The sequence below is a fragment of the Pangasianodon hypophthalmus genome, chromosome 20 (assembly GCF_027358585.1).
Source record: "Pangasianodon hypophthalmus isolate fPanHyp1 chromosome 20, fPanHyp1.pri, whole genome shotgun sequence".
NCBI lineage: Eukaryota > Metazoa > Chordata > Actinopteri > Siluriformes > Pangasiidae > Pangasianodon > Pangasianodon hypophthalmus.
This window is the reverse complement of record NC_069729.1, coordinates 7,944,832-7,970,220: the sequence shown is the minus strand read 5'-3', so window position 1 is coordinate 7,970,220 and position 25,389 is coordinate 7,944,832. Positions and strand designations below refer to the sequence as shown.

At 39.7% G+C, this 25,389-nt stretch overlaps 1 protein-coding gene across 1 annotated transcript in view; it reads right to left on the bottom strand.

Moving 5' to 3' along the window:
* Window positions 1–11,399: 11,399 nt before the first annotated feature.
* lrrn2 (leucine rich repeat neuronal 2) overlaps window positions 11,400–25,389 on the bottom strand; it is a 52,531-nt gene continuing 38,541 nt past the window's right edge. Inside the window, exon 2 of the mRNA XM_026935175.3 lies at window positions 11,400–15,446. Coding sequence (XP_026790976.1) covers window positions 13,062–15,200 — 2,139 coding nt within the window. The 5' untranslated portion in view covers window positions 15,201–15,446 and the 3' untranslated portion in view covers window positions 11,400–13,061. The remainder of the gene's footprint in view (window positions 15,447–25,389) is intronic.

Sequence of the window (25,389 nt, the reverse complement as noted above, 5' to 3'; positions counted from 1 at the left end):
GGTACAGAGATGGGCTGGAAGTTTACCCAGTATAGCTTTATACAATGGATATAAAAAGTCTACACATCTCTGTTAAAATGGCAAATTTTTATGAAGTAAAAGAATGAAACTAAGATAAATGTCAGTCATTTGAATGTTTTCCACTAAAAATTGGCTGGTATTTGTAGCTACTCATGATTCCTTCCACCTTGATAAAACCCATAGTTCTGGCTGAAGAAAAGCAGCCCTGAAGCATGATGCTGCTACCATCATTCTGCACCGTGGGTATGGTGTTCTTTTGTTGATGGGCTTTTTTTGTGCTGAACAAAGCTTTTGGAATTATACCTTTTGGGATTGGTCTCATCAGGCCATAACACATTTTGCCACATAGTTTGGAGTGATTTATTTGGTCCTGAATGTTTTTGTGAGAAAGGGCTTCCGTCTAGTCACTCTACCCCATAGCCCAGACATGTGAAGAATATGAGAGATTGTTGTCACATGCAGAGAGTAATCAGTACTTGTCAGATGTTCCTGCAGCTCCTTTAATGTTGCCGTTGGTGTCTTGGCAGCCTCCCTCGTAATTTTTTGTCCTTTTTTAAATTTTGGACGGATGTCCTGTTCTTGGTAATGTCACGGGGGTGCTCCATTTTCTCCACTTGTTGATGATGGCCTTCACAGTGTTCCATGGTACATCTAATGTTCTGGAAATTTTTTTGTACTTCTCTTCTGATCGATTTCTTTTGACAGCGAGACTCTGTACAGGCTTTGTCAGCTCTTTGTGGGCAATGGCTTCAGCAGTCAGATGAAAGAAAGATGATGTCAAGAAAATCCTATAGAAACAGCTGATCTTTATTTGGGGTTAATCAGAATAATTTAATTGATGACAGCTGTATGATTACGTTTGAACGAGATTGAATGTGATTGGTTCATTCTGAAAACAGCCACATCCCCAATTATAAAAGGGTGTGCACCCTTATGCAACAAGGTTATTGTAACTATATTTTTTCTATTTTTCCCTAAAATGTTTTTGATTGTTTTTCACTTACTTTTTATATGTTGTAATTTCACATTACAACATTTGTAATTTCAAATTACAAATTTAATTTCAGGGTGGGAAAAGTTCTGACATGATTTATCTTGGTTTAATTTCTTTTGGTCACAAAACATGCCATTTTAACAGGAGTGTGTGGACTTTTTATATTCACTGTAGATAAAAAAAAAAAAAAATACACCAGTGCTGTTTTCTCTGAGTGGTCAATGATGTCCAACCCACCAAATCTTAAAGAATGTAATGCTGAGTAAGAGACTTTACATTTGTAATAAAATGTGAGGATGCATGGGACATTGTAAAATGGAGGAGGCTGCATGCATATACAATAAATCACCTTAATCAATCGCAGGCAAAAAAAAGAGTAGCTTCCACAAGTTTTTTTTCTTAGCATTTAAAGTAAAACAAGATTTATTTCTAAAATAAAACCCAATCTTTACTTTGAGATTCCTAACTAGATTAGCATTAAATAAAAGCTTGCTGTCTATCCATATACCCAAGTACTTGTATGAGGACACCCTTTCAATGGATTTAACATCGGACGTGAAAATGTGAAAAGCTGTGAGCAAGCTTTTGAGAAGTCCATGAACTTTCTTTTCTGAGCATTCAAAACCAATTTTAAACTCAACAGAGCAGTTTTTAATTACTTAAATGCAAACTGAAGCTCTTGTCTTGCTTGTACTATGGAGGGGGCACGTATAAATAAAATGTCATCTGCATACAGGTGTAATTTTGCTTGAATGACATTACCCAAGTCATTTATAAAAATAGAAAACAAAATGGGTCTTTGATCTTCAAAATAATTTTGAACCATGTAACAGCCTTAGGACCGAGACCAGATTTTCTAAGTTTGTTCGGCAGCAATTCACTAGTCCACTGGTCCACTGACTCTCATGCTGCCATGCTCTCTGCACCCTTATTTCTGTCATTAGCATGAGGTCTGTCAGTGCAGCTAATCTAGCCTTTTTTTGAGACAGGAAAAGATCAAACTTAGCAATGAGTTACTGACTGTATAGTCCAGGGATATGTCATTATGGACTACTCACTAGGCACGTACTTGGTATTAAGTTTTAATATCACAATCATTTTTTATAACTGTTTATCATGTAAACAGTTTTAACAGAGATGGACACAGCTCCAAAGTGCTGCCATGTGGTTGTCTGGAAATCTAACTGGCTGCTAAAAAGTGGTCGATATCCTAATGTAATGTAACATATAGTGCGTTTCCTAATTCAGAAAAATTTGACCTGGTTCTGTGGACACTAATTAATCTGCCTTGTTAAAAATGTTCCACCATTGATAGCTATATCACACTACAGCCTATATGTGTGGTGCAGCAGGGGCTGGGATTTGGATTGAGTAATGTGACACTTCACAGGGTGGACTGGAAATGAGGAGACGGGAGGCAGGCTTGGGACAACTCAAAAAGGGGCTTTTTATTTTCCAATCTATTACTTTCGTTTTATCTTTCACTCTGCACGCATACAGGTCTATGCTGCTCAGCTCTCTCTCCCATGGCTCTCGTCTCTCCCCTTTTTATCCTTGCTGCCACTCACTGGAACACAGAACACACCTGCACAGGTGTAGCTCCTTACCACTCACTTTTCCTGGCTCTGCCCACCATTCACAAAACTGACGTTCGACAATGCCCCCGCTTCCACATATCCCAACCGACCGACTCAGGCCGGGGTGCCATCTGGCCTGCCCCTGGACTCCGAACAACCCAAAAGGAAGGGTCACGAATTGGTGTAAACCGAACAGAGTGGAAAAGGCCATTTTCTCATGACACATGGGAGTCAAGGGGATCTGCCAGTATCTCTTGGTCAAATCCAATGTCAAGTAAAAGCGAGCCACACCTAACCGATTGAGCAGTTCGTCAATGTGAGGCATCAGGTATAAGTCAAATTTAGGCACCATATTGACTTTTCTAAAGTCCACACAAAAACAGACTGACTCAGCTCCTCCCTCTCGGGAACCACCCTCGCCAGAGCCACAAGACCCACCTTGTTCCATGGTTTGAGGAGATGCTATGAGGTGCTATGATTGAGGTGCATCGCCCCTATCCATTCACCTGACAACTTCTCCGACTTGCCATGTGACCTCAGAGGGTCTTTGCCACTTTGCGAGTAATTTAGAGGTAGATGTGAGTAGGAAAACGAGTACTTTATCTCCCACATTCTCGTAGCCAAGTACCCCTTTGTACAGTCGGGACTGTCATTCTTCGGCCTGTCGCAAATTCTCCTGTGTTAGGTGACCTAAGGTGTGGAATTTTGCTCTCAGCTCCTGAACATACTGAATTTTTTTTTTGCTGTTAGAAGGTCCCTTAGAAGAAAACAGATTAGTGCCTCCGCAGTGTTGCGTGCTGAGACATTGCAGAGAGGCTGACATTTGCAACATGCCACACATCACCCGCGAACATTGTTGTGAATGCCCAGCCAATAAAAACGGGCCATGAGACAGTTTAGTCTTTTATCCTGCCTCAAATGCCTACCTATGGGATTATGATGAGCCACATGGAACAGGAGTTCCCTACGGTTCTTCGGTACTAGCAAGTGGGTTATCTCTTCCTTAGTGTCTTACATCACTCGATATAACCTATCCTTAATAATTGAAAAATATTGGTAGGATAGTGCAACGTTAGGCTGAATTTGCTGACCATCAATTACTCTCACTTGGTCAAAGGTGTGCTTCAGGGTCTCGTCGCGCGACTGTTCCAAGGGGAGATTCCCAAAGGGAATTGTTGCCAAGGGTGGAGGGGTGGAGCCCTCCCCACTCTCCAAGTCCTCCTAAGGCAGAGCTCATTTCGACAGCCCCAGCACCACCTTCCCAGTCAACGCTGCACACATTCCACACCATGCCTCGCTACTGCAGGACCATCCACAAACATCTCCTTCACTAATGCCTTGAAAACCTGGCCAGGCTAACTGCTGCCTGCACTTTAAGCTTTTGCCCTGGCATTTAATAACAACTGGCACCAGCAGATACTCGTGAATATCCCCATGCACAAACCTCACCTTTACCAAATGAGCACTTCCCAGAGCCCCGCGTTGAATCAGGCTTTGGTGGACGGTGGTCTGGTTACACCCCTAGTCCACCAATGTCTGATGTGTACTCCCTTGTATAATCACTGATATGCGGTATGATCCTGCTTGATTGGGGGATGTCTGAGGCACATCAGGGATCCGGATCAGAGTTCACACCTCCATGCCGGAACACTGAAAATGACTGGCTTCCCTGCAGTGCCAACTCGCCTGCCCAGGCTGTGCCCCAGCTCTGGTGCGCACGGGATTCTCCCCCTGTGCAGAGAAAGATGGAGCATGGGAAGATATTAGAGAGGCAGGGGAGGAAAAGTGAGGTGGGAACCAGATCCAGGGTGCTGGTTTCGGGGCCCAGGCACCTCAGTTCCGGGGAGCTGGACCCGGTGATAGGAGAGGAGGAGCGAGAGAGTGAGAAAGACCAGGGACACCTGGACCAGGAACCGCCACCAAGCGATCCTCCACCAGCTGCATGGCTTCGTCCAGGGACTCGGGCCAGTGGCACTGGACCCATTCTGCCATTCCTGTCGGGAGTCGAGCGATGAATTGCTCCATGTCCCACTCCTCCCCCATCAGTGGAAGTACTCCAGCTGTGTCCATGGCAGCAGCTGCTGGGTGGCAAGCTGGGCTTCTCCCAAAAGCACTAGGAAGAGTCACAGAGCCTATTCCTCCTCTGGCCATTCCCACGCAGCTTCCACATACTCAAAGAGCTCCAGAAAGGCCTCTGGGTCACCTGTGGAGGCCATCTTGGTGAGCGTCACATGTGGCACGGTGGCAGGTGATGACAGCTGGAGATGTGCTTGGCTGCAGCAGCTTCTGGATTGCCTCCGGCTCTCGGCCTGCTCCTGCGCGAGGGCTTCAAAGTGCAGCTGCACGGGTCAAGGAGCGCTTGATGTTGGGTTTGGTGGAGGAGGGTGAGAGATCAAAAAACTCAACAAACGGGTCCATTCCAGACTTGCAGCTTTCACTCCATCAGGTTTAAGTTCACGCACCTTGGTGTGTGTGTGTGTGTGTGTGTGTGTCTGTCTGTGTCTCTCTGAAGCTCTGCCAAGTGGTATCGTTCTCTCTCTCTCTCTCTCTCGCCGGTTACGGCAGTTGCTGAAAGCATATAGAGAGACAAATAAGTAAACTGGCAGTAATAAGACACGGGTGAGAATCATCACACGTTACCTGTCAGTTCAACCCTCCTCTCTGTCCACAGCTGATGCTCGACCATGCCCCCACTGCCACAGTGTGGTATGTTCCCCCTTAAATACTCACCAGTATACGGTATTTCACAGTTCATTTGGGGGAGGCTTGAGGCACGTCAGGGATCCAGACCAACGCCCCCACCTCCATCATGTGGCATTGGTCCTGGACATGCCCGGGTTCCCCACAATGCCAGCACACAGGCTTAGCCCTTACTCCCACACCTGTAGCCCTGGAGACACCAACCTGAGAGGGAGAAGAGACAAACATGGGGGAGGGGTCAGGAAACCAGAGTCCAGGGAACTGGCTTCGGAGCAATTGGCCCCCATTTCCTTGGTGCAGGGATGGGGGAGGGTGGGGAGAAAAGGAGAGCGTAAGGGAGGGGCTTGCCTGCTCCCAGATACACCGACAAGTGGTCCATTCCCAGTTGGATTACCTCTTCTATCAAACTGCTCCAGCACCACTAGGTGAGGTCGACCAGTTGCAAAATAGCCCGCTTTAGGTCCAGGTACTCCAGCAGGTTCACTACTCGAAGCTGTTGGGCCACATGCTGGGCTTCCCCCGACAGTAGCAGCATCAAGTGGACTGCCCACTGTGAGTCTGGCCAGCCCCACGCTTACGTGGCATGCCTGAAGGGCTCGATGAAGGCTTCCAGGTCATCCTGCAGTCCCATTTTGAAGAGCATTACGTGGAGCATGGCTGCGGCGTCTGCTGGGGATGCTTCTGGAGTACCTACGGGCCGGACCAGGCTCCGTTGTACCTGCTGGTCCTCTGCCTGGGCTTGGAGAAGGGTCTGGAAACACTATTTCTGAGCTGTGCGCAGCTCCAGGAGGGCCTGATGTTGTGTGTGGTGGATGCCAGCAAAGGTCTTGACAATCTCGGCGAGTGGCAAGGAATCCATGACTGTGGATCTTCCTCCATTTCCCAAGTTTTGGCACCAGTGTGACCCTACGGGGTGGACTGGAAATGAGACGACAGGAGGCAGGCTTGTGACAACTCGAAAAGGTGCTCTCTATTTTCCAATTTATTACTTTTGCTTTTCAGTGATTATGCTTCACTCTGCACACACACACGTGCACACACACACGGCTCTGTGCTGCTCAGCTCTCTCTCCTGTGGCTCTCATCTCTCCCCTTTTTATCCTTGCCGCCACTCACTGGAACACAGAACACTCGTTATACAAATCCCGCACAGGTGTAGCTCCTTACCACTCACTTTTCCCGTCTCTGCCCGACATGGGTTATTATTTATTTATATATGGGTCATATTTCGCCCAAAATGGGTTGAAATATAACAGTATAGGGTTATTTTAGCGTTGTGGATGTGACATTTGCCCTCATATTAGCTAACAAAATGAATCACAGCAGAGACAAGTTTAGGATTGCTGAGTCAATTTGCATATGCTGTCATTCAGCCTCTTGAGAAAAACACAGACAAATCTTAAAAACTCATATACTGGTATCAAGTACCTTTGTTCACAGCAATTTATCAGCTTAATGGATGTGACATCAAACAGACTTTTGTTTTCTACAAACTCTTCTACAATTTTTATAGACCATTGCAGAAAGCATCATTTTCTTTTCATGGTAAGGTTGATATTTGCATGCAATTGCCCTACAGTATATCAGATTTTAGCTCATGCCTACTACTAACCTCTGTGCCTTTCTATAGTGATTTAGTCAGGGATATTTATTTGATTGTTAACCTCACTTCAGTTGTTGATGGTGATTAATGGCATAAACAACAAACAAAGAATCTATCCAAAGGGCAAGGAAAGGTTAACAAGAACATCCCACTGTGTACAGTAGCAAGGCCACACAGCCCTGGCTTAGACACACACACCACTTAAAAAAGTCAACTTCTACTCCAATAACCAGTGTCACTTCCCATTTCTGTGATCTCAGTACCCCATTCCAGATTCCATTACCCTTCCTTCTCCTTATGGGGAAATCAGTAATCAAATTCACAGTCCAATGAACAAGGCTCTCTGTTAAAAAAAAAAAATCACTTTAAATGAAGGCCGTATGACCTATGAATACATTCATAACAATGTTTTTTTAAGGCATTTAAGACTGTTATGGGTACTTATGGAGATGCGTTACACTTTATAGCAATACACTTTATAGTTAACAGAAGTTGCGTTCATGACAGTGCAGTATTTTACAGATGCACTGAGACCTGCCTTGGTAACTCAGTGTATAAACATAGTTTACTGACTGACTGTCTTCTGATATTATAACCTAATTATAATATGTTCCAAGTTGTATTTGTGAGCATTAAGTAAAGTAAGACATTTTAAGACATGCCAGTTCCACTGTTTTATTTGCTAATTATTTACTGATAACGTCACTGGTATTATCAGGAGAAAAACATCATTTGCCTTATAACAACATTGCTATAAAGTGTAGTGCGTGTTCATTGATAATTCTAACAATCCGCTTGTAATGGTGGCAACCCAAAGAAAACCTTCTTTAAATAATAAGTGATTCTAAATGAATCATTTTGAGAGACAGACAGGTTAAGCCTGCCAAAGAAAAACAATCAAATTAAGATTTACCCAGATAGCTAAAAAACACAGGTTACAAGAAAAACGTAATAAATAAAATGTTCCTTTTTTCTTTTTATACTAATTAACTGGGCTCAACACCTCAAAGTCAAAAACCTTTTAGAAATAAACAACACTGGATTTGTATTGTCTGTTCAACAAACATAGAAAAAAGTTGTCCACTCCAAGATGCCATTTACTCATGTAACTGTAGCAGTTGGATTCACAAACCCAGTTTCAGGCCATTTGACACATTAATATCCCAAGGAAAATACAAAATAATACATGGGGGGGGAAAAAGGGAAGGATATAATATGCAGAAAAAATCACATTAAATTAAGTCAAATAATATTTTTTAAACAAAACTGTCACATGCATGCATACCACACAGTGGAATGAGCATGTACGTGTGTGTGGGTGAAGTTAAGTGTGTGTGAGTGAGTATAAGGCCTCCATTGACTGAAAAGGCAGGGTGAATTTGGTTTGGGAGAAGGTAGGAAGATAAATTAATCAAGCAAGCCGACTACCTGAAATAAGACATCCCCCTCCACTCAATCGTGGTGCAGCCGGCGGCCGAAAGCTGGTAATCCAGGATCACGTTGGCTAGCTTACCGACCAGTGCACAGCGTGTGTCCTGCTGCGGTTGTTTGCAGCCTCCCATGTTCTGGCAGCTTGCACCCACTCTGTACCCCCTTCCCCAATCTTTTATCCTTTTACATTATTTTGGTTTTGTCCGTTATAGTGCGGTCCTTTTCCATATCGCCACATGCTAAATGACTCATGAATGCATTACAGCATTATGAATACGTTTATAATTCATTATAGAAATGACCTTTATAGAAAGTGATACTGAATACTTAATTTAAAAAAAAAAACGGATATACCAAAGAAGTCAATACACAAATTTTTAATAATACATTCATAATGTTTGTCAGCTAACCATGACTTCTAGACAGCCTTCTTAATAAATTTTGGCATTTTGGCACCACCTTCAGGATCTTGAAGGTTGCAGTCCGATTGGCTGTCCACAATTCCATACTTTTGTTTTAAACATTGAAGTTTTCAGAGGAAGACAGAGCCACTGAACTGAAAAAAGTCCTCAGCATCCCATCTTTAAAAATTTTTAAAACAATAGAGATTAAATGTAGTCAGCTGCTTGTCAGTCAAATGGCTTCTTCCTGCCAGAGTAGATTATTTTTGGCCATATTTATTGAAGAATCATACAAGACTCTCAAGTGACAGGTGACAAACTAATCAAATAACATTTTCAGATGCCATAATACAATCTAATTAGTTTCCTACATCTCACTAGGTGCATATTACATATTTGGCATCAATAATACAAATTAATATAAAAATATCAAAGTGTTTACTAAGTTATGACAATCTTGTATTACAAAAGGTGTCTACGTGTTAGTATTTTACCTGCTAGTGTTATTGAATGGAATTGAATGGAAAACATCCCATGTTTAAATTATCATTTAAAACTCTCATTAGATGAACAAAGTTGCCTTCTCTGAGAAGGATACATGTGGCAATGCCTTAAAATTAAAAATAAAAATAAACTTTAGAAGGCAGCCGTCCTTATGCTGCCTTTTTAAATGGGACAGAATTTATCTTGGGAGCTCAGACGCTGCCCAAAAAGCTGTTTACCAAGGCAGCATTCTCCCTAACAGAACATAAACATGGTGATGGGATTTTAAAAATAAATTCCTTAATAAACTGTTTTCAGGAGCATCTACACAAGAAATGCGATATTTGTGAAAATCCAGTTCATTTGGAATAACGTATATCCTACAGAAGCTCGTGAGATTGTGTAAATGTATATGTATAAACAGACTCTGGACTGATAGGCTGCAAAATATATAATTGGCATAGGTTACTGCAATTTTATCTACAGATTATGGTGTCAAGTTTAAATAGCTAATCCATAAAAAGAAATCCATAAAACAAATAAGATCAGCTATTCAATTAGGACAAAATGCAGGATTTAACAGGAGGAAGTGAGTGCAAAGAAAATCAGTGTTATTGAAAAAAATGATAAATCTGGTCGGAATTTTTACTCAATTTGTATTTAAATACAACTTTACTAAAAGATTAATAAATTAGGCCAAGTGTGTACTTATATTGGTGGATAACAGCACATTCTTTCACATGACTCTGATTTTAAAAAAAAAAGACATTTGAAGTGTTTAATTTTCCTTTAAACTTAAAGTACTTCATTTAACAGAGAACGGAATGCTACATTTTATATCATACAGATAGTGTAGCAATTGATCATTAATTACATTTTCAGTTGTGTTAAATTGAAATTAAGTGTTGTGTGATGGGTGCTATCTCTCATTGATCAGGGAATTGCACTGAATGGGTCATTCATTAAATCATTACATTGGCAACCCTGCCATTTATGCAGTTATGCTCTAATGTTGTAGTGCGCCTTCCTGTGAGAAAATCGTAATAGTTCAGCGTTGATCTTGAGCTGTGAAAATAGATTTTTGCCCTATTAACTGCAGGAGGTATACTTCACTGATACAGTGAGCTTTATTCCTCGGCATTTCCACCCTAAACAGGTTAGAAGGGGACCATTTGAGTATGCAGGACAGCATTAAATATGAGGTAACTGGATGATGCCTCACTACTTTCCATGGTTAAAATTTAGGTGTATTTTGTTGCCTAGTTCAATGTTGTTTAGTGACGTTATCCCATTTTCCATACAATTTCTTAGTTTTTTATTTTCCTGTTTTCCATTTAAAGATTTCCCCAATGCAGAAATATTTTAAAAGTACTAAATTTGATAAAGCAATTTTAAATGAATACAAAAATTCATAAGAGATGCATTTTTTTTTTTTTGCAAGTAAGCAAAACGTTTAAAGCTGGTAAGCAAAATTAAGTAATTCATAAATATGCTGTGTTGTCGATGAATGTTTTTAGCTACATCAGCTAAAGAATTTGTTCAAGCTCCTCTGTAAATTTAATTATAATTAAATTATATTTCAGGCAGTGTAGATAAGTCCTTTTTTCTCTCACTTCAGTGCTTCATAAATACACTGTGTGCATTGAGGTTTCATTTCTAAGATCCTAATATTTGCATTTAGTTTAGAAAGACAGGAACACTATTTAACCAGATGCTGATGTAAATTCCATATGGTGGACGAGTTGTGTGCAGAGCATATTTAACTACAATGCAAAAGAGAGATATTAGTGTCTGAATTCTCTTCCATCCTCTTTCTTTCCCTCTCAATTTTGACTATTTCTACGAAATCTGGCAGTCACATTAATTACAGTATGCTTGAAGAAACTGGATGTGAAGAGCACTGTTATAGTAGATGGATGTTGCTGAAAAGAGAAACATTACCTACCTCAGGCCCTTCTCTGTGAGAACTTTAAAAAGCTATGAGCTATTCTGCAAATGAATATTTATGCTCATTATAATTGAAAGCAAAATTGCTCCAGGAACAATTTCAGTGACACGCAATGGCAAGAGAAACTCTAGCCCACGACCCTGACTTTGTATAAGCTTAAGTTTGATTTAAAGGTTTGATTTGCATTTGCACTCAGATTTAATATATTCCGAAACCCTGACCAATTAATCAAGACACTGACATCAGTCTAAAATGGTTTAATAATACCTCAAAATAGAATTTAACACACAGCCTTCTAAATAATTTCTGAAAGGGGAGCTGAACATTGATAGGAAATTCAGAGTGATTTAGTGTATGTACAGATTTGAGGTGATAGAAAGTAAGAGCCAACAAATTATATCAAATGGAAAAAAATAATAGAGGAAGAGAGACAGTTTAGTTAGAGCAAGAAATTCTGAAACATAGGGACACATCAACTACAAACTGACAAAAAACTCAAACAAAACAGCAGCTTTACCATAAATGACACTGTAGAAAATGGGGTTTCCCATACTAGAGAAGTGAGAAGAGCAGAGCTCACAATCCTTAGTACTGACAATCCTGTTAACAAATGACAAACTGCATTGCTCTGGTAAGATTTCTTCCAGTGTAAATGTCATTTTGTCAGTGCAGGGTCCCTGACTAAAAAGTCAGACAACAAGCTGTTGAGAATGAAAGACATTTTATACTCAAGTGGTCTCTTAAATCCTTCCTTCAAGCATGTCCCAGTTAGCAGTATCCAGTCTTTCCATTGCATTTCCAAAAAAAAAAAAAAGAGAGAATTGCCTTTTTAAAAAAAAAAATAAATAAACAACAGGACATGTCTCATTCATTGTACTCAGCACGTTGGCAAGTACGAATACCCCTCACAGAGTCCTGGGGCTTTTCCTTCTGTCTCCATCCATAAAATGTATGAAACTGGCACAATGAAGCTATTCAGGGCTGAATGTCACTTGATAATCGATCTTTTGGGAGAGTACTTTCAGAATTTTTGTTTGGTTTTGAGTGAGAAAAAGAGAAATCCATAGCCAAACAGAGCCCTGATTAGCACATAATGTTGTGTCCTTGGTCATATATATATATATAGATGTGTCCATCATTAAAAAGACAAACACACACACACATACACTGAGACGAAGATACCGCTTGATAGCTCAGACTTCATGTTGTGTGCTGAATATGGCCCATAATATCAAAGAGAAATACTGGATGTACAGTTATGCAACATATTAAAAATACCCTTCTGTATTTTACATATTCTTTCAGTACCTATGCTTAGACCTTTTTATTTGAAAAAGACAGTATTATTTTAAAAAATAGAAAAGTAACATTTAATTCTTTAACAATTCACACCAGGAGAACATGATTCTTAAAAAAAAAAAAACATCTGTTTCCTCCTAAATTGTCACAAAATTGAGAGACTTTCACAGAATTTCTTTGCCCACCTGTCAACTCTGTGGCTTCAGGAGCATGAAAAATATGTGAGTATTTCACTTCACCTTGCAACTTTCATGTAAAGTTCATGCTTCTTTCAGAGTTCACAGCTTCTTACAAACAGTTGATAGCTCTATCTTAGAACTGGCACCATCTGCTCAGTTTTCTCAGTATATATTGTTTGTGATTACATGTAAAATGCTTTTACTATACATATACGGTCTGTATCTTTTCCATTATAAAATAAATAAAAATGAAATCTCTTATAATGACACTGTATTTATAATTGGAACACTTGTAACCTTGCAAAAAAGCTATGGTTTTGTTCAGTGGACTGTTAGTGTTGACTGTGAGCTGTAATCTGAGTAGCTTTACAAAGTTTGTACGGCTTCTCTGGCATATTCCCTTTGAGCTGTTGTACATCGTGTATCTTAAAACACCTCTTTTGCAGGACCCGGAACATCTTGCACTGGCTTGACATCACTGAGCACCTTTCCACTGCCCTCTGAGAGTTTGTCTTTGTACTGCTGAAGTGAATCTGGAGCCATGAAATCCTTTGCTTCCTGGGTCAAAATGGTGGAATGGGGTTTCTCAAACTCTTTCCAATCATACATTGTCCTCCCCTGGCAAGTTTTGGCTGCCAAAAGGATGAGGAAAAAAGCTGATACACCCAGTAGGAATACTGGAGTGATGTCTGCAGAAGGAACTAGTAGAAGCACCTCTTTAGTCCTGAGATGGACACAGGAGGTGTCATTTGGCCCCATGTGCAAACAAACCTTGTAATGGGTACCTGGTTGGAGGCGGGTTAGGTTGAAGCCTCTAGTGCCAGCTAATATTCTAGTGCTATGCTTGTGGTGGTCTTCCAGGCTTCCGTTGGCTGTCCAAGAGATTCGGGCAGCAGGGATGTTATGGCCAGTGTGCCAAGACAGTAAAGCATACCGTTCTTTAACATCATGGACCTCAAGGCTGTCTTCATTTCTTTGATTGTTTGTTATTTGAGCCCTGCCAGATCCCTCTACTTTTAGTGTCAAACTCTTTGTGTCAGCCCCAACTAGATTCTGTGCAACACAAGTGTAGAAACCAGCCTCCTCAGAAGTGACTCCAAATATTTCCAAAGTGCCCTCTGTTAAAACATGGTAACGTCCAAACTTTGTGGAAGGAGTTAATCTCAAACCTTTTGGAATGACCCAGTAAATACTTGGTTCTGGTTCTGCCAGTGCTCGGCAATGCAAAGCTATGTTGTCCCCGTGTTTCACTTGAATGTATGAAGGGAACATGCTTGGGGCAATCAGAGGGAGGCAGCTATCTGCCATCTCCCTGAAGGAGACTTCTTTCACTCGTCTTGCTTTTAACTCTGGAGGTTCTGAGCAGAATGTGGACTGTGGTTCAATGAAACGAACTGGCTTGTCATCCTCTGCCCCCACCCAGCGAATAAGGCAGTCACAGCGAATGGGATTGGTGTGCAGACTGATCTCCTGTAAGCTTGGCAGAGACCGCACAGTCTGGCGATGCAGAGCACTCAAGGCATTACTGTTGAGCATCAAGCTCTCCATACGTGGTAGCTTCTGGAAAGCCTGAGGGTGAATGTATGACAGTCGTGGATTGTTTGTGATTTCCAATTTTGTCAGCTCAGGGAGGTTTTCCATTGCTGAGTGCTCAATGGACACCAGATCCTCCATGTTGTTCAAGCCGAGCTCCTTCAGGTGAAGCATGTCCCTGAAGTCCCCTTTCTTCACCAGCTGAATTGGGTTCTTGTTAAGGTCCAGAAATTTCAAGCCTGGTAGCTTCTGCAGAGCCTCTCTTGGGACTTTGGTCAGGTTGTTGTCATAGAAGCTAATACTCTCCAGGTTCAGAAGTCCTTCTAGAGCACGCTCTGAGATCTCACGTAAGCCCATACCTGCCAGGACCAGGCTGCGCAAGGATCCAAGAGGTTTGAAGTTGAAATCTTGGATAGTGTCCACTGGATTTCCTCCTGTCATGAGTACTTCTAGTTGAGGCAAAGCATGGAACCAACGCCTGTCAATTATCATTAGGTGGTTAGAGTTGAGATGAAGCCTTAAAAGGTTACCTAAACCTTTGAAAGCTCCTGGGGAAATACTTCTGAGTCTATTATGATTGAGATACAATTCCTGAAGGTTAGCCAGTCCAGCGAAAGCTGCTTCAGGCAGGTGCCTCAGCTGATTCTCTTCCATGTGTAGGCTTAGAAGAGCTGGCAGGTCAGTGATTCTCAAGTTACGGGTGCTGATGAAACTGTTGTGGGAGAGATCCAGCTCAGTTAGATTGGCGAGACCCTGGAGTTCACTTTGGTCCACTGAACTGATAAGGTTGCTCTGTAGTCTTAGTGTTTGTGTCTCTGGTGGGAGGGATGTGGGCAACTGAGTGAGGAGCAAGTCATTACAGTCAACAGTCGGAGCCTCTCTATACACGGACTGGGGTGAGTACCAGGGTTTGATCTGGCATACACACTGGTGAGGACAGGGTACCTTCCAGGGGATTGAGTGAATAACCAAGGAGCTAGCAACCCCAAACAGGAGGTGAATATGTACAAAAAACATTGTAATCTCACTCATTTTTATTAGAAATGTTGGTTAGTTAGTTGTTATCACTGCATAAATTTCACTTGGTGTTTGCAAATAAATTGTCTCCAAAATTAAATTTCTTGTGTTTCATCTTCTCCACTCTTCTAGATTTATCAAAGAATGACTTGCTTTGATGTTCTGAAGTGGGACACACTAAGATGGGTTTGGGTCTCTTCTCATTCCCTTGTTCTTACATCCTTGTCCAATGGAGCTTTCAGGATTGCTTCAGAGGCATACCTGACAAAGAGAGAATAAATGCAGATAGAGATCACTCATGTCATGATTCATCAATAATGTCATACATATTAGCAGTACCTTTCAATTGTTATTGGTAGCTTTCTAGTTCACATTTAGTGCATGAAGTGAGAAGTGATTAATTTTAGTAATTTTAAGTAATTTTCCATTAATTCGCAGTTTCAAAGGTAATTCTCTCCTGTCTAAAATTTGATATCTTTTCAGTATCATAACACCTTACCAAATCTTCAGCTTGTAAATCCCTCGAAGATTATCTCTAAATTAGTTCAGGGATATCACTGTACAGTCTGACTGAATTCCTAATCCCAACTGCAGGATCACCATTGTGAAAATGTAAAAGGAATAAAAGCTTCTGTTAATTATTGTAGTAGAGCATCTGGGCCTTACACTACCATTGTGATGGTGTGATCTTAGGATAAAACTACCAAAGATGCACATTGTCCCACAAGTGAAGTGTTTTCTTCCTAAAATTGCACCGTACTCTTAGGTGCCCAGGAATCACTGCACTGCAGCTAAGTGGCAGATTGGCAAAGGCTCTTTACTTGCTCTGATTATTGCATACACCATCCTCCCCTCTTTTCCTTCCTCCTGCCTTGCTGATCCATCCTTCTTCTGAATGCCCAATTACTCCTAATGTACTCCCTGTCTCCCTTCTCCAGTTCACCAGAGAGCTACCTGATGGCTCTGAGACCATTTGTTCTCCTTCAGACACACACACACATACACACACTGGAAGCATCAGCCTGATCTTGAGCTATCAACACGTCGCCCCTTCCAGCCAGCAGAGTGCATGCTGTGCCACAAAGCTCGATTACAAAGTGTCAGCTTTACAGGCAGAAGCTTGGCCCCCATGATGCACTCTGTCAATCCATACTGACTGGCTGGACTGTGTACCAATGATCCCACACCTGTGTGCTAATAAGGCGTGAGGGTGCATTGAGCACTTTTGATGAATGCAGATGCTGTGTCTTGTGTGCGTATGAAGTAGCCTACGCCTCCCCCAATTTTGAATCTTGCTACCGTCACCAGTAAATTTCCGATTGTAATTGGGCCAGAAAGAAATTGACTTAAAATGTTCCCTAATGATGTGGCTGTGTGTTTTGTTTGTTGATAAATGGATAAATTGGTTTTTAACAACCAAAACAACAGCATTTATTGTTGATACTTATATCTAGACTTACAAATAGTTTTCTCCTTTACATATTTCTGTGTTTTTTGGTAATGGCTTGACAGAATAGCCTTAAGCAGCCTCAAGGTGAGTGTGTAGTTGTACTATTGAAATCACTTTTTCTACGCTAGAGAAAAGACCAGTTAACAGCTCCTGCGTGGCTCAACAAAAAAGTGTTTGCCTATAATGCAGAGATCGCTAGTTTGAATCTTGATAATGTGACAGCCATCCGTAGCTGGGAGATAGCAAAATTAGCTGTGCTTTCCTGGGTATGGGAGGTTTTGGGATGGAATACTCTGACTTCATACTCAAATACTCTGCTTTGTGATGGAATACTCTTCGTCAAGCGTAGCAACACTAGCTATATGGGCATCTGTAAGCTCAGTAACGGAGAAGGGGGTGGATAGCACTTTCCTCCAAGTGTGTTACACTACTCTGTGACATAGCACGAGCAGCATTTTGAAAAGATGCGGTTGGCTGGCTTCATGCACCTCGGAGGAAGCACCCTCCTCACCCTACTCAGTTCGTAGCTGTTGTATAATAGGGATTACCTAACTGGTGGGCGGGATTTGGCCAAGACTAAATTAGGGATTATGTTTGAAATTTGATGTATCTGTGCAAGGGGAGATGATATAGAATATGAACATTTTTGTTTTGAAATATGTAAAAAGAGAAGAAAAAACCTAAGCTATATGAAATGTACAAATGCAATGTTAAACTGGCAGGTTTTTGTGATGGACAAAAATGAAACCAAGATAAATCATGTCAGAACTGTTTCTACTCTCAATGAGAAATTACCACATATTAAAATTAAGTGAAAAACAATCAGATACATTTTAGGGAAAAATAGGAGAAATTAAAAAGTTACAATAACCTGGAAGCATAACCTGGAAGTTACATAAGTGTGCACACCCTTATATAATTGGGGATGTGGCTGTGTTCAGAATGAACTAATCACATTCAATCTCATGTTCAAAGGGAATTATCATACAGCTGTCATCAATGAAATTATTCTGATTAGCCCCAAATAAAGACCAGTGCTTCTTATACTATGCACTAAAATTATGAACTCTTTTTGTGAAGAAAAAGTGCATACTTTTGAGGGTATGCAAGTACTGGGACATACAAACACGTCTTGTAAAGGAAGAGAATGCTGTTGCCTAGTTACGGACATTGTCATTGGAAACAAACTCCTCATTGCATTTCAGTGTTTAAAACTTTGGTTAGTGCTTAACATTTAAATTTTTACACTTAAGTACTGAAAAAGCATCAATTACCTTACACTCTTCTGCCATATTTGCAGGTTGAATTCTGTGAAACAAACCTTCACAAAACTCCTCCTCCCCTGCGCAAGGAGTTGTGGGCAATATTAAAGTATCCATGGATCCACACTACGAAAATTTACCAGAAATAGTAGACCATCTGGGTCTGGAAGTTACTCAACATACTACAATTTGGGACAGACTAATTCTAATCTCGCTTACTGTTTTGGAAGGACAGTATGTGAATTGGGACGCAGCACAGCTGTTTCTGTAGGATTTTCTTGACATCATCTTGGTTTCCTCTGACTGCTGAAGCCATGGTCCACAAAGAGCTTACAAAGCCTGTACGGTATCTACAGGCTTTGTTATACCCCGGTAGGAGAGGGGTATAAAAGTATTTCTAGAACATTAGATAACACCATGATGGCCATCATCAGCAAGTGGAGAAAATGGGGTACCACGATGATAGGATGTCCCTCCAAAATTTACAAAATGACAAGACAAAAACTTACCATGGAGGCTGCCAATAGACCTACAGTATTATTAAAGGAGCTGCAGGAATATCTGACAAGTACTGATTACTTTCTGCATGTAACAACAATCTCTTGCATTTTTCATGTCTAGGCTATGAGGTAGGGTGGCTAGAAAGAAGCCCTTTCTCTCAAAAACATCCAAGCTCAACTAATTCATCCCATGTTGCAAAATGTGTTGTGGTCTGATGAGACCAATTCCAAAAAGGTATAATAATTCCATAATTCCAAAAGATATGTTTGGTGCAAAAAAAAAAAGGCACATTTTTAAAAGAACACCATACCCACAAGGTAGTGTTGGTGGCAACATCATGCTTTAGGGCTGCTTTTCATCAGCCAGAACTGTGATGAAAACCAAGTAAAAGTCCAACTGAAAAACCAACTAACTATCCAACTAGAAATCTGTGGGGTGACCCGAAGCAGGCTGTGCACAGGAGATGCCCTCACAGTTTGATGGATCTAAAATGTTTCTGCAAGAAAGAGTGGGAAAATATTGCCAAGTCAAGATGTGCCAAACTGTAGACTCTTATCCAAACAGACTGAGTGCTGTAGTAAAATCAAAGGGTGCTTCAACTAAGTATTAGTTCAGGGGTGTGCACACTTATGCAATTAGGGTATGCTAAGTTTTTTTATTTTTTGTCTTTTTTTCTCTTGTCAGTTCAGATTTCAATATCATTGTACAAGTTGTAATTTTCACATTAAAGGTGGAAATGTTCTGGTATGATTTATCTTTGTTTCATTTTTACTTCACAAAAACCTGCTGTTTAACAGGGGTGTGTAGACTTTTTATATCCATTTTATGAGAAGTTATGAACTGAATATAGATCAGGCCAGATTCTCCAGAGCTATAAGGCAAAAGTGAGAGAGGAGAGAATGAAAAAGAGATTCTCATTTGAGATTATTACTGACAGCCACTTTGGTTCTGAAGCAGAATAATGATCAAGAATGCTATTGGTTCATAATATTATTCATAATATTATTCTTTTGTACACAATAGCTGATGCATTTGGCTACATTTCCCCTTTTTACAAGCAAAGAGTGCTATAAAGATATATTGTTCTTTCGGCTGCTCCCCTTAGGGGTTGCCACAGTGGCTTGTGGCTCATTGGTCCGCATATTTGATTTGGCACAGTTTTTTTTTATTTTTTATGCTGGATGCCCTTCCTGACACAACCCTTCCATTTTATCCAGGCTTGGGACCAGCACTGATTGTACACTCCCAACCCACTGGCTGGGTTGGTTCTCTGCTGTGGTGGTGTGAGTCTGGGATCCTTAACTGCTAGACCACCAGGGAGCCTGCCATAGAGATATAAAAGTCATATTTTAAAGTTTCAATGGAGCATTGCCTTATGTCCTTGCCTGCTGAAACCTCTTTTCATACAGAATGCTATAATGACGATCTTGTGTATAGTATTTTTTATCTGCTTTTATTAAGCTCTGAGGATATGTGTAATCTATAATTAAATGAACACAACTGGATGAAATCAGGGTTATGTACTTGTATCAGTCAGTAAAGTTATAAACCTATCATACATTACAATGGCATCTTATCCTTTATTTCTATTTGGAGCATTTCTCTCAACTTTACTCCCACTTAATTATCATTTCATTGTTATTGGGTAATCCAATCACAAAAAAATAAGACAGCATCTCATTTTATATACATTCTGAAGGCTTTTTGTGGTCTTCAACAAGCCATTTTCAGTGAAACAAACTGTACAGTGATACAGGGTTTATTGGGGAGCTGAATTGACTAGCATTGATATTTCATGAAATGTGGCTTGAGGTTATGAAATAAAAGGGAATACTTGAATCAATGTGGAATCCATAAATTGTTATGGTTTTGGAATGAAAGGTTGTTAGCAGTCTTTCCCCCCCTCTGGTGCTTTCAATAAAGAATGTGTTGGGTGTGAAGAAGCTCAAATGGTTTAATTAATGACAAAAAGTTCAAAGACCTCATTTTTAAAGCATTTGAATAGATATACAGTAGATGAAATTCATAGTCTTCTTTACCAAGTGAGGAACATTTTTGCCATTTATCACAGAAACACCCTGCAAATGTTTAAATAATAATCCAGCTATATGTTATATATAGATTTAACTCATATTCTGCTGGATGGTGTTCCCATTGACCCAGGCTTACTCTTGTAACTCTCTAGCTAAGCATCTGTAAAATGGAAAATATAAAAATATATTGCAATTATTTAAGAAAAATGGAAATAAACTATAACAACTTTTTACAATCATGGTGAGCAGTTGTAGCCCATCCGAGTCCAAGTTCAATGTTGTGCATTCTGAGATGCTTTTCTGCTCACCATGGCTGTAAAGAGTAGTTCTTTGAGTTACTGTAGCCTTCTTATCAGTTCAAACCAGGCTGGCCATTCTCCTCTGACATCTGTCATTGTCAATAAGACATTTCTGCCAGCAAAACTGCTGCTCACTGGATGTTTTATTTTTTATTATTTTTTTTTTTTTTTTTTTCTTTTTCACAGTATTCTGTGTAAACTATAGAGACTATTGTGAGGAGATCCACAGTCTGAAATACTCAGACCAGCCTGTCTATTACCAAGAACCAAGCCACAAAGTCACTGAGATAACATTTTTTTTGACGTGAACATTAACTGAACCTCTTGACCTGTATTTGCATGATTTTTTTTTGCATTGCAGTGCTGCTACATGATTGGATTTTAAAATAACTAGATTCTGATCTGTTTCTCCAGATGTAAGGCTCCCCATTATTCTCAATTACTTATGACCCTGATTGATTTTACAGTGACCTCTGCACCAGCATATGACAGTGCTGTGCCTCTGTTTTCCTTTTCTTCCCTTCTCCTCTTTCTGGAATCCTGTCTGACCCACCTATGCTCCAAAGCAGTTGTGCACTTACAGTGATTTTACACAGGGAGCAGCGAGCCCGGGCTGATGGCCTGTAAAACGGTATTGACCAAACTCCTCTTTCAGTCTCTATAATGGGTTCATAATGGACAGATGCAATTGGATTTTTTTTTTTTTTTAACTCTCTGCTATTTTTGCAGCAGACCTATTACATACTTCCAGCTATGGTAAACATGCAAACATCAATTTAAGCAAATGCAAGCTTGTTTTAGGCCAGAGGTGAGATTGTAAATACATGCTGCTAACCCTTGAGACAAAGAAGCGAGTGTTGAATAATAAACAACTAAAAACCACCTAATGCTCTAATGGCTTGAATTTAATTGGATATTTTTCAGAGGTCCATTTGAAACACATGTGGTGAAAGTGTTCTCAGAGAACCCAAATAAAACATTGCAGATTAGCATATGCTATGCGGTTAGCTTTTATGCGTAATAGCTATGAGGCCTTAGAATTGTATCTCTTCTGCTACTGGTTAGGATTTTTTCAAAATTGTTTGCATTTGTCTGAGTCAGTGTACATTAGGCAAAAGAATGTGCTATCTGTTATTATTTTTATATATATATGTCATTTATTTGAGGATTTTAGTCCCCAAATGCTGCGTTTATTTAGTTTTGTATTGACGTTGATGAATCCTTATTCACAAACTCATATCATAAAATAGATTCTGTCAGATGCTGTTTCCAGCCAAGTCTCTCTCACAGCTCTATAATAATTCATTGCACATTTTGAAGAAGGCAAAAATGAGTTTTTTCTACTTTCCTTGTTCTTTATCCACTGTGTCCCTATGTTATTTACATTATATAAACTAAATGTCAAATAGACCCTCTCTAAGTTGTATGGGGAGACATGAGCTGGCAATGCCTTAAGCTTCTGATTATAGACACATCATTGGACAAGACACTCTGCTGGACAGATTACCAGCATTTGAAAAGGGAAGGGTTGTAAATATGAGTCAAACTCTGCCCTGACATTGCTTTATAAGACTTTATCTTCTTTCGCATTTCTGTGATTAAAGAAATGGAGTCAGTTTGAAGCTTTATTAAAAATTGGTCCTGCAAGACAGCTGGCAGTTAGACTACATTCATGTGATGGGTTAAATCAATTAATGAGAAACATGCTTCTATTAATCATCCGGTTGTACATTGATTAGGCCATAATGAAATTGTGGGTAAGCAATTGTTGGCTTACTGTGACCAGGTCCTCAATTTACAAAAATGATTACAAAAATCTGTACTATCCAATAAAGTATTTGGTAAAGATCCAAAATTGAAGTTTAAAATTTCGCTTCTGTGAAAGCCATATGACTTTCCCTTGTAGCTCATTTAAATGGAGAACACAAGCTAGATTAAAGATAAAAAATAGATCTAAATGGAGGCCAAAATGTAGACTATAGACAAAGCAAATTGGCCAAATAATATCACTGTTTCTTCAGACATTGTAAGGACAGGTGACAGCCAGACAGGTCTTATAGTACTAGCTAACAGATCAGTTAATAAACGCTCTTAAGCCTAATATTTCACTAGTTATTATGTATTTTCGGATCTCAGTGGCTTGCCAGGGTGTTACAGATTTGCGTATATGTGCAAGGTACACTACAGATCTAAAAAAAAAAACCCCAAAAATCAATAAGGAGATAGATGAAGGTCAGAAGTCATTCATGCAGAACTGCACATACATCCAAAGTGTTCAGAACTGTACATAGTCCCTCCACTTCAGGGAACCGTAGAAAGGTAGACAGTTGGTCAGCTGTATGTCATCAAGTTATTTTATGACAAAAATAACTAAACAAAAAGGTCTATGGGTATGGGATTTGCATCTGGTGTTGCTATTATGTGCTTTACATAAGTCATGATGTCACTTTGAAGGTTTGATAGTATGTATATTGATTAAAAAAATAAAAGAACCACTGGAATGAGAAAACTGCCGTTAGAGGTTATATACTTTTACAGAAACTAAATTTATTTGTAAATTTGTTTTGTACCCTCTGGCCAGTAATACAGCTTGTGCACTGAGGCATTGCAATAGCAATCAACAGAAAGGTCACTGGGTGCACTTTTATATAATGAGGTCTAGGTGGAACAATTCCCTATTGGGTCACCTTTAAAAAGCTCTTAATTCGACACTAAGGACACTGCAAGAAAGGAGAACAGTTTCTTATGTTTTTTTTTTTTCTTTTTTTAGTATTACCAGTATGTCAATAGTCCTTTGGTGTGTGGAAAGCCTGAATGCTAAGATAGATCATAAGATTTATTATGATTAAATAATCCAACAAGTTACTTGTGCTGTCTCTGTGGTGTAGGATTTCAATTAATGTCATCATTGTTGAAAATCAGGTGTAGGAAAAGTACAGAAGAATTTAATATGTGTGATTATTTTGTCAAAATCATACTTGAGTGAACACACATAAATGTACTTAGGTGTGTAAAAGTAAAAAGAAAAATGATTTAGAAGTCAGGACTTTTTTGCAGCATGGTCTCACTATTATTATCACTATTAATAGTTACAAAATTTAGGGTTCGAGATGGAGTTGGTGTCTTATTACCTTCTTTTATTACTTCATTTGTATAAAACGGAATGGAAATTCAACCGCATTCAACCCATTGCCTATTTTTCAGTAGAGTAACTTTAATATATGAAGAACGAGTAAGTAAAAAGATTCAAAGCTGGTGGCTGTGGTACACATACAGATTGAATATGATTGGTTGTCTGATATATAGTTAATAAAATTAAACATCTATCTATCTATCTATCTATCTATCTATCTATCTATCTATCCATCCATCCATCCATCCATCCACTAGATTTTGGAGCGTGGCTGTGGGGATTTGTGTTCATTCAGCCTCACGATCTTTAGGGAGGTCGAAATCTAAATGTTATTGAGTATAAATGTCGGTTAAACTAATTTTATACTACAAAAGTAAAAAGTACATTTACTAAGGTACATCCATCACAAGTTCTAAATAGGCACCATATTTTTGGTTTATGGTGTGACTTTTTCCATACCATTTCACCACTAATTTCCAATATATGCCTTTTACAAGTGCAATTATGGCAATCACTTTTGTATTTTGAACATATTACTGTAATTTTTATGTACGCTTTTGCAAGAAGCCACCAATTATTGATATCTATTTTATTATTCCCATCATATTCCGTCATTTCACATACAAACTGATTGGGCATCCTTCCCAAAAAAATCACATTCCTTTTACATGATCATATGTTTTTCCACATGTGATTATGTCAGTAATATGCAATTACATGGAAACAAATTGTGTGAAAATGAATTTCAAAATTGCAGTTGCGCTTGACCAATGTGCAAGTAAACACAACATCATGTGAATATGTGATAAATAAAACCACATTAAAAATGAACATCGAAAATACATTAATCATGTCATGTGAATCACGTTGGAAAATTAATGAAGCGTGTAAAAATTGCATGCGAAAAATAAACACACATGCACACTGTGTGTGTGAAAAGTCTGCATGTGCGAAACAGTGTATAACATAACGTGAAGAGTCCACTTGTGTAAATTCCTCATATTTGAATTGATTTTTCTGTTATGTAATGATGTGACGGCTGTTTTTCTTCCATGTAGGTGCGCACTGGAGAAGTGAGTGGTTTACTGGCTCCACCAAATGGTTGCTTTTAAATCAAAGTGACATGGCAGAACACGTATCTGTCACTACTTATGGAACAAGGCACTTTATTATAATTTGCATCAGGAAGACACAGTCTGCGCAAGCAACACCCAAGATGTATATGAATAGTTTGATGACATATTCATCCATTTTTTTTTTTTGCATAAATGTAAATGAACAGGAAGTCACCACACTGAGCCTGTGTGATGGATATGAACTTCATTATTCTGATTAGCTACTCCTTTTGTCCTGCTGCTACTGCAGCACCCTCGCCGCCTCTTTGTCCCGGGAGAGTCGCTGTATATTACGCTCACCTTCTCAAAGTATATTGACCTTTATAATAATTGGATGGGTCCTGCGGCATGAGCGCACAGGGAATTGATGGCAGCTTGTCAGGGAGAAGAAAAAAGGCTGAGGATTATATA